The 9,278-nt window shown below is 56.6% G+C and overlaps 1 protein-coding gene across 1 annotated transcript; it reads left to right on the top strand.

Annotated features, from left to right (window-relative positions):
• The first annotated feature begins 4,564 nt into the window (after positions 1–4,564).
• RABAC1 (Rab acceptor 1) lies at positions 4,565–7,627 on the top strand. The gene is made up of 5 exons (XM_043598753.1): positions 4,565–4,776; positions 5,086–5,298; positions 5,608–5,705; positions 7,209–7,310; positions 7,393–7,627. Exons 1-5 carry the CDS (start codon positions 4,721–4,723, stop codon positions 7,479–7,481), a joined length of 558 nt encoding a protein of 185 aa, XP_043454688.1. The 5' UTR covers positions 4,565–4,720; the 3' UTR covers positions 7,482–7,627.
• Positions 7,628–9,278: the final 1,651 nt, after the last annotated feature.

Raw genomic sequence — 9,278 nt, 5'->3', positions numbered from 1 at the left:
ATGGGGTTTTAGACCCAACCAAGGTTAGAGTGAGAGCAGCTCGAATTGGCCAGGCAATGGGATTATGGGATCAGAACAGGGAAGAGGAAGGGAGTCTCCAAAGCCTCTCGTATCAGAGTAGATGGGGAAGGGACGGGGCAATGCCGGTGACAAGGACAACGACCACGATGGTGATGATGGTGATCCGTTGAGTGCCCGCTCTGTATTCTGCCCTCTTCTAAGCACTCTGTGTGCATCAGCTCATTCAGTCCTCACAAGGTGTGAGACACAGAGAGGGAAAATGACTTGCTCAAGGTCACACAGCTGAGAGGTGACAAATCTGGGATCTGAACCTAAGATGTCCAACCTCTAAGTGCTGTGCTATTCTCTCACTCTTTTTATTGAGATAAGTTTTCTGTGAAGTGCAAAAATCTTAACTCTTAAGGGCACAGCTCGATGATTTAAAAATTACACTGCCGGGCGCCTGGGTGGCTCAGTCAGTTGAGCATCCAACTCTTGATTTTGGCTCAAGTCATGATTCCAGGGTCATGAGATCGAGCCCCATGTGGGGTTCTGCTCTGAGCGTGGAGTCCGCTTAAGATTCTCTTCCCTCCCCGCCACTCTCTCCCACTCTCTCTCTCTTTCTAAAATAATAATAAAAAAAAATTACATTGCATAACCACCACCCGGATCAAGGTTATGTTACATTTCCATCCACCCAGAAAGTTCCTGCCCCTTTCTAGTCAGCAGCCCCCACACTTGTTCTTGGACTTTTATAGATGAAATCTTACAAACATGTTGTCTTACGTGTCTGCCTTCTTGTCCCGAACACATTGTCCCATGTATCTGTAACTTTGAGAGCCACTAGAAATAGGAACGTTGTAACAGTGTCTTCCGATGAGGACACACGTACGCATCTCTGTTGTATAGGGTAAATGCTTAGGAGTGGGGTTGCTGACCATGGCACAGACTATGTTTAGCTTTTTTTTTTTTTTTAATGTTTGTTTATTTTTGAGAAAGAGAGGGAGACACAGAATCCCAAGCAGGCACTGTGCTGTCAGTGCAGGGCCCGATCTGGGACTTGAACCTACGAACTGTGAGATCATGACCGGAGCCGAAAGCAAGAGTCAGACGCTCAACACAGCCCAGAGATGTGAGTCAGAGGAGGGCCTGGGGCCAGGTCAGGGCCCACCTGCCTCCCGGCACGGGTGTCTGGGTGACCAGGATGCCGAGACCCCACGTGAGTGTGTGCCCGGGCCCACTGCACCAATGACATTTTTCTACATGAGCGCGTAGTGGTCTTTTCTGTAAAAGGGAAAACGGTCTTCAGATTTGTTTCAGTTAGCCAAAACAGATACGAATGTAAGTCTTTCGGAGAAGTAAAGTAGTGTGACATGAGCTCTTGGAAAGTGGGGGATGCTCTTCACTTTACGCCATTTTGGCTTTTGAGAGGTTTTATAGGAACGCTCCATTTTGGAGAGTAGGGGAAACCTGTACTCCCATAGACAGCTGCGCAGTCTGAGGCCCGGAGAGGGCAGGGACTTCCTTGAAGTCACACAGCAGGGAGATAACCCAGGTTCCTGATCGTCTGTGCTAAGGCCCTCCTACACTCGCAGCTTCACTCCCTGCAGAGATCCAAGAGGCAGAAAGGAGGCTTCAGACTGGAGGGAACACAGGGCTAGGGCCCGTCTCCCACGGCCTTTTCAGGGGCCCCTTTATCTCCCCCATCCCCCTAATTCAGGACCCACCCCATCATGGGCCCCTCTCCCCACTATCTCCCCCCATGTCCCTGCCTCAGGGGCCCTCCCATCTCTCACACTCTCTGCCTTAGGGCCTCCTCCCCCACATCGCCCCTGTGCCAAGGCCTCATCTCCTGACTCGAAGTCCCCCCACCCCTCTGAGGGCCACTCCCCACATGCCTCTGGACACCACTGTCCACGGCCCGTGCTGTTCGACACCTTCGCTAAAGAAACCCAACAGCTCTCGTAACAAAAGTCAAACCCAAATTTCTCAAGGTTGGCCATGGGAGGAGGCCTCTGGACCTCTGTCTCCGACTGTCCCCGAGATCCATGTCCCTCTCGAGGGTGCCCCTGCTTACCCCTGCTGCCCCCATGGCTTTGAACTCGGGTGCCCCATTAGCGCACTGGGCTGATTGTGCCTTAACAGTCCTCCTTTGTAGCCGGACCCAAGTGGGAAGCCTCAACAAGATTTGGCTGCAGGCCTGGGGCCGACACAGGGAGGGATGAACGGTGACCGGCCAATCTGACCTTCAAAGTACAGCTCATTGGCTCATTCAGCTTCAGCTCGGGACCTCCCCGCAACAGGGGCCCTTCCGGCTTATTGCTCACCAGCCCCTTTGGCAGGGGCCGTCTCCCCAGCCCATGGGAACGCCCTCCAGCAGGCCTCCAAGTCCAAACCAAAAGGGACAGTGGATCTTAGGAGACAGTGGAGTTAACAGTCACCTGGATATTCTGGCTGGATATTCTTCGTCAGGTCCACCCAGCCCTGAAACTCCAGTCCACGTAAGGGAGCCCACAATTCCCCGTATTTCCACACACATTTCCTGAGGCTCTTCTGGTGTGCGCCTTTAGAACTCTGGCCATGAACCCACCCTCACTCAGGGGCAGGGGCAAAGGCTGAGAGGGAGCCATGGCTGTGGGAACTAGGGGAAAGGAAGGGCCATGTCTCAGACACCAGCCACACCTTGGGACATCCAAGGGTCCTGCAGCTTCTAATACGCGACTGTTAAATTTAGGAAGGCAAGGGGTGCCTGGCTGGCTCAGTTGGCAAAACATGCGACTGACTCTTGATCCCGGGGTTGTGAGTTCAAGCCCCAATGTTGGGTATAAAGATTACTTTTGGAGCGCCTGGGTGGCTCAACTGGTTAAGCGTCCGACTTCGGCTCAGGTCATGATCTCACGGTCCGTGAGTTCAAGCCCCATATCGGGCTTGGAGCCTGGAGGCTGTTTCGGATTCTGTGTCTCCCTCTTTCTCTGCCCCTCCCCCCCTCAAAAATAAAAAAAACATTAAAAAAAAAATTTGAGGGGTGTCTGAGTGGCTCAGTCGGTTAAGTGTCCAGCTCTTGGTTTCGGCTCAGGTCATGATCTCACAGTCCATGGGATTGAGCCCTGCGTCGGGCTCTGCACTGACATGGCAGGGCCTGCCTGGGATTCTGTCTCTCCCTCTCTCTTTGCCCCTCCCCTGCCCTCACTCTCTTTCTCAAAATAAATAAACTTTAAAAAAATTTTGAGGGGCGCCTGGGTGGCTCAGTTGGTTAAGCGTCCGACTTCGGCTCAGGTCACCATCTCACAGTCTGTGAGTTCGAGCCCCGCGTCGGGCTCTGGGCTGATGGCTCAGAGCCTGGAGCCTGCTTCCAATTCTGTGTCTCCCTCTCTCTCTGCCCCTCCCCCATTCATGCTCTGTCTCTCTCTGTCTCAAAAATAAATAAAAACGCTAAAAAAAAATTTTTTTTTGAGAAGGCTTACCTCTAGAAATAATCAAAACATTTATGATAATGTAGTGGCAGTAACATTGACTACCGTTTATTGAAGTGAATAAAGTGTCAAGACTCTTTCAAGCACTGTATATGGGCCATTTAACTGAATCATCATAACCCCATGAGTGAGTGTGGTACTATTAGGATCTCCACTGCCCTGATGAAGTCACTGAGGTTCAAGGTCGACACAGCCTAGACTTCCGTCTCTGACTCCAGAATCCCGGGTCTGTCAGTTATAACAATTCCCTCTTTTATTTATTTAACATTTTTTAAAGTTTATTTATTTTGAGAGAGACGGAGCACATGAGCGGGGGAGGGGCAGAGACAGAGAACCCCAAGCAGGCTCCGCACTTCCAGCACAGAGCCCCATGTGAAAGCTCCAACCCAGGAACCGTGACATCATGACCTGAGCTGAAGTCAAGAGCCAGAGCCTACTGAGCAACCCAGGCGCCCCAACAACTCCCTCTTTTAAAAATTCTCAACCCTTTCCCAACTCCCCTCTCCTATGGGAGAGGAGGGGGCGTCCCAAGGTCCCTAGTCCTAACCCATTCATCCCTGGGAGCTCAAGGGTTGGGGGGCGGGGGGGGGGGGCTTTGCCCTCCATCTCAGATACCCACTCCAGCGACCATGGCCCTCTCACCAGTCTCTGCCTCCAGGAAAGAAATAGATTCCCAAGAATTGTCTAGTCTCTCCCGTTCAAAATGCGGTCCATGGACCAGTAGCATCAGCGTTACCTAGGAACTCGTTGGAGATGCAGATTAACGGGCCCCACCCTGGATCTGCGGAGTCAGAACACGTGAGTGTCTTATCAAGCCCTCTGGGTGTTTTGTATGCACTCTAGAGTCAGGACGACAGTTCTCCACGATCCCCATTGTACCCTGCAGGGGAGTGAGTACACGACGACTGCTTCTGCTTCTGCCTTTTGATCTCCCGGAACGCCCCGACTCCTGAAGACCCACCTTCCCCAAGCCGAACGCCCCGCTTCTAAAACTATAACTCCCACGATGCCCAGAGGCGCTCCGCCGCTTTACGCGACTACACCTCCCAAGGTGTTTCGCGAGCCAGACCCTCCCAGGCGTCATCAGGACTACAACTCCCACAATACTCGGCGGCAGAACCACCGCCCCGGCGGCTCCGGAACGGCGCCACGTCTGCTCCGCTGGGTGGGGCAGAGCTCGCGCGGGGCCGCCGGGGTCTGCAGAGCCCCGGGCTCGTTACAGCGGCCCTACCCCTCACGACACAGACATGGCGGCCGAGAAGGACCCGCAGAAGGATGCCGAGCCGGAAGGGCTGAGCGCCTCGTGAGCAAGCTGGCTCTAGCCCGCCCCTGACCGAAACCCGGGAGCCCTGGCCCCCCGCCCCCTCCTCCCTCGGGTCCCAGAAATCCGGGCCCCAGACACTAGAGTCTGGGCCCCTGGTGTCCTCTTCGAGGACTCTGGAGTCTGGGCCCTCGGCCCCTCCTCCCAAGATCCAGAAGTCTTGGACCTTTACCCCGTAGCACCCCAGAGTCCAGCCCTCCCCCCCCCCCCGGCCCCCTTATTGCTCAGGGGTAGGGGATTGGGGGTCCAGGCTCCATCCCGGTCTACCGCTGACCCGGCCTCGTCCACTAGGACCCTGCTGCCGAAACTGATCCCATCGGGCGCGGGCCGTGAGTGGCTGGAGAGGCGCCGCGCGACCATCCGGCCCTGGGGCTCCTTCGTGGACCAGCGGCGCTTCTCGCGGCCCCGCAACCTGGGCGAGCTGTGCCAGCGCCTCGTACGCAACGTGGAATACTACCAGAGCAACTATGTGTTCGTGTTCCTGGGCCTGATCCTGTACTGTGTGTGAGTGCCTCTCCCGCCCCGCACTTAACCCCACCGGCCGGGCCTCGCCGCCCCCCCCCCCCCCACCCACCCAGAGCACTGCGCACCCCGCACCCCCACCCCACCCCCGGTCGGCCCCGCCCTCCGCGTCCAGTCCCTCTTCTCACTGGCCAGGCCCCTACGGCCCCGTCAGCCTGGCAGGGACACAGTGTGACCAGATGTGACCTGGTCTCAAGGGCGTAGCCTGCCATCCACCGGTGTAGGTGGTCAAGGTCCCCTTGGTTGGCTCATTCCCGGCTGCCTGACCCATGCTTCCCTACCCTCCTCCAGGGTGACGTCCCCCATGCTGCTGGTGGCTCTGGCTGTCTTCTTTGGCGCCTGTTACATCCTCTATCTGCGCACGTTGCAGTCCAAGTTTGTGCTTTTTGGTGAGAAATCCCCTGTCCTGACGGTTCCCTGATCCTTCATATCCTGTTCTTGGACCACAAGCCTTAGACCCCCAACCCCAGTCTGCCCAAGCCTAGATCTACACCAGATCCCTCAAACTCGACCCATCTCAGACACACCAGATACTCACACCCAGTCTCAGACAGCCGCCCCCCCCCCCCACCCCGCCGCGTTGGCACTCCTCAGCCTGGAGATACCCCAGAACCTACTCTTCACCCTGTCCCTCAAACCTACTTTTCGTCCTCCATCCTCCTTCACCTCCCTGCAGAAAGCATCAGCTGCAAGTACCCACATTGGACACCAGGTGGCGACCTTACGCCGGCCTAGATCTGTGTCCCTGCCCTTTCCTGCTTCCTGGGGTGGGGCCAGAAAGATCTTGGGACTGCTCAGAGAGGGAAGCTGAGGTTTGTGGCTCATGTGGTCCCAGACTGGCCCTAGGCACCACTGGGAAGAAAGAGGGGCCTGAGTCTCCACTCGGGGGAAGCTCACGGTTCCGAGTGGTGAAAAGGGAGAGCTGGGTTCAAACGGGAAGACCTAAGAGAAAGTCCCTCAGGGGTTTGCACGTTCCATCCATGACAGGGGTGAGCTGGCTGAGGGGCATGTCAGGCACACACAGGGCATGGAGGGAGTGCCTGGAGCACAGCCATGACCCCGCTGCCACCGAGGCACAGAGACCTGATCTTCCGCTGTGCCACGAGAAGCCAGAAATCTATATTACTATGTGAGATCATTCAGTTTCTCCATCAGCCATAAAACCAGATTCTTGGGGAACTTTGTACAGACACAAGAAACACGCCCACAGGGACGCCTGGGTGGCTCAGTCATTTGGGTGTCTGACTCTTGATTTGGGCGTAGGTCATGATCTTGTGGTTCGTGAGTTCAGGCCCCACATCGGGCTCCATGCTGGCAGTGTGGGGCCTGCTTGGGATTCTCTCCCTCTCTCTGCTCCTCCTGCACTCTGTCTCTCAAAATGAATAAATAAACTTTTGGGGCGCCTGGGTGGCTCAGTCGGTTAAGTGTCTGGCTTCGGCTCAGGTCATGAACTCAGGTTCGTGGGTTCGAGCCCCACGTCAGGCTCTGTGCTGACAGCTCAGAGCCTGGAGCCTGCTTTGGATTCTGTGTCTCCCTCTTTCTCTGCCCTCCCCCACTTGCACTCTGTTTCTTTTCTCTCTCAAAAATAAATAAACATTTAAAAAAAAAAAGGAGAGCGATAGTCTGGGGAAGGGGGAGCCTGGGGGCTCCCTAGCAGGAGTGGGGCTGAAGGGCAGTGAACAGCAGGGAGAGGGCAGGGAGGGAGGTGTTCTCTGTTCTGGCAGACTGTGGGAACATCAGAGAAATGGGTGAGGCCAGGGCTGGAGGGGCCCTTGACATGAGGAGTTTGGATGATCCTGAGGCTCCCGGAGCTTGTGACACCAGACTGGCGTGGGGGGCACCAGGAGTTACCGGGGAGAGGGCACGAGTGTCCAATGCCGTCTGTCCCCCAGGCCGAGAGGTGAGCCCAGCCCATCAGTACGCTCTGGCCGGGGCCGTCTCCTTTCCCTTCTTCTGGCTGGCTGGTGCAGGCTCTGCCGTCTTCTGGGTCCTGGGTGAGTACAGGGTCCGGGGAGCCGTGGTGGGCGGTGGGGGGCAGGTGAGGAGTGAGGCCCTGATCTGCCCGTTTTCCTGCAGGAGCCACCCTCGTGGTCATCGGCTCCCATGCCGCCTTCCACCAGACCGAGGCCGGGGATGGGGAGGAGCTGCAGATGGAACCAGTGTGAGGTGTCCGAGGACCCGCCGGCCCCCCCGAGGCAGCTGCCTCGTCCCTGGTCACCCCTGCCCCGCACGGCCCTGCACTCCTGGCCGGAGCCCCCTTACAGGCCCAGGAAGGGATTCCAGCTTCGGAAATAAAGCTGTTACAGTCGTCCTTTGGCCGATACTCCCCGGGCTCTTCTGTGGGCCCGCGCGGGGGGTGTTGGGGAGACTGCAGAGACCAAGAAGGAGGGGGCCCCTGGCTGGGGCGGTGGGGGATTCATCAAGCAAGATAAACCACTAAACTATGATAGGACCGCAAATGGTGGTGAGTGCTGGGGAGGGGCGGAGAGTGAGCCAGCCAGGGGTACCCCCAGACCACGCCCCCCGCCCCGCCCCGTTCAGTGATTTGCTAGGAGGACTCGGTATATAGTTGGAGCTACAGCTGTAATTCTTTATCGTGGAAGGTGACAAAGCGAAGAGAAAAGGCACTTGGGGCAGAATCCAGAGAAATCCCGGCCCCAGCTTCCCAGAGTCCTCTCTCAGGGGACTCCCACACGCTGTGCTCGGTTCCTCCAGCGGCGAGTTGTGACAGCGGGTGTGGATGTCTGCCAGGGAGGCTCATTAGAGACTCTGCCCGGGCTTTGTGCTGGGGGGCGGCCACAAGAGCACCCTCCGTCTAGCGTGTACCGGAAGCCCAGGCTCCCAGAAGGAAAGCAGGCGTTCGGCATAAACAGTACCCTCCGCACAGTGTAGACACAGTGAGTCACTCTTATCGAGGACCGGGGGGAAGCCTTCTGGAATCCCAGTTCCCAGACACCAGCCCAGGGCCAGCTATGCAAGCAGCCCTCTGCAAGGACAGCCTACCGTGTTAACACTTTCCTGCATAAAGAAAGTTCTGGAGACGAGTCACAGGTTGAGGAAGGCCTCCCCCAGGTGACGCTGAGTGAAGGGGCAGCTGCAGATCCTTAAGAAAATGCTCTGGGCAGAGGGAGAAGCGGGTCAAAGGTCCGGAGGCAGCAGCGAGCCTGGGGGTCCTGGGGGTGCAGCCAGGAGGCCCACGTGGTGGGGGCAGCGGGAAACTGGCCGGCTTCGGTGAAGGCTGTGGTTTTACCCTGAGTGAGGTTGCGAGTGATGCAGCCTGCGTTTCATCCTAACATGAATACCTTCCGCCACCTGGGAGCACTGACACAAGAGGACCACGCCCGACAGGGGAAACACCAGGCAGATGTGACAGCAAAGCGGGGCTACCACACAGGGCTGGTCTGGGAGGGCTCTCCGAGGAGGTGACCTTTCAGTGAGCCTCGAGGGGACATGGAGGCAGCCCTGGGAAGAGCTGTGGGTGGGGTGGCCTGAGCAGAGCCACGGCCCCAGACCTTACAGCGCGGCCCCCTGGCCTCTCCAACCTGGAGTGTCGCCAGCCAAACTCCACCCACTCACCATTCCGTCAGCAGGTGTTTTATCGAGTGCCCACTGCGTACCCCGCGTTGTTCTGGAATCATTCCGTCACACGAGGCACCAGCCACATGTGACTAGTGAGCACTTGAAAGAAACGTGGCTGGTCTGAATTGAGATGTGCTGTGAGTATAAAATCCACATCAGGTTCCAAAGACTTAGCAGGAAAGGGTATAAAATGTCTTAATTATTTTCTATCCTGGCTATATGTTGGAAGGACAATATGTTGCAGAGACGAGGTAAATGTATTATTTTCACTTTTTTCCTTGCTTTTTAAAATGTGATTAAGTAGATGGGGCGTCTGGGTGTCTCAGTCGGTCGAGCATCTGACTCGTGATCTCAGCTCAGGTCTTGATCTCGGGGTCATGAAT

This window comes from Prionailurus bengalensis, chromosome E2 (assembly GCF_016509475.1).
Source record: "Prionailurus bengalensis isolate Pbe53 chromosome E2, Fcat_Pben_1.1_paternal_pri, whole genome shotgun sequence".
Lineage (NCBI taxonomy): Eukaryota > Metazoa > Chordata > Mammalia > Carnivora > Felidae > Prionailurus > Prionailurus bengalensis.
This window is presented reverse-complemented; position numbering and strand designations above follow the sequence as displayed.

Coding starts and splice junctions, on each gene's coding strand:
- RABAC1 (XM_043598753.1), top strand. CDS start 4,721: ATGGCGGCCGAGAAGGACCCGCAGAAGGATGCCGAGCCGGAAGGGCTG. Junction 4,777..5,085: donor CCGGAAGGGCTGAGCGCCTC/GTGAGCAAGCTG, acceptor CTCGTCCACTAG/GACCCTGCTGCCGAAACTGA. Junction 5,299..5,607: donor GGCCTGATCCTGTACTGTGT/GTGAGTGCCTCT, acceptor ACCCTCCTCCAG/GGTGACGTCCCCCATGCTGC.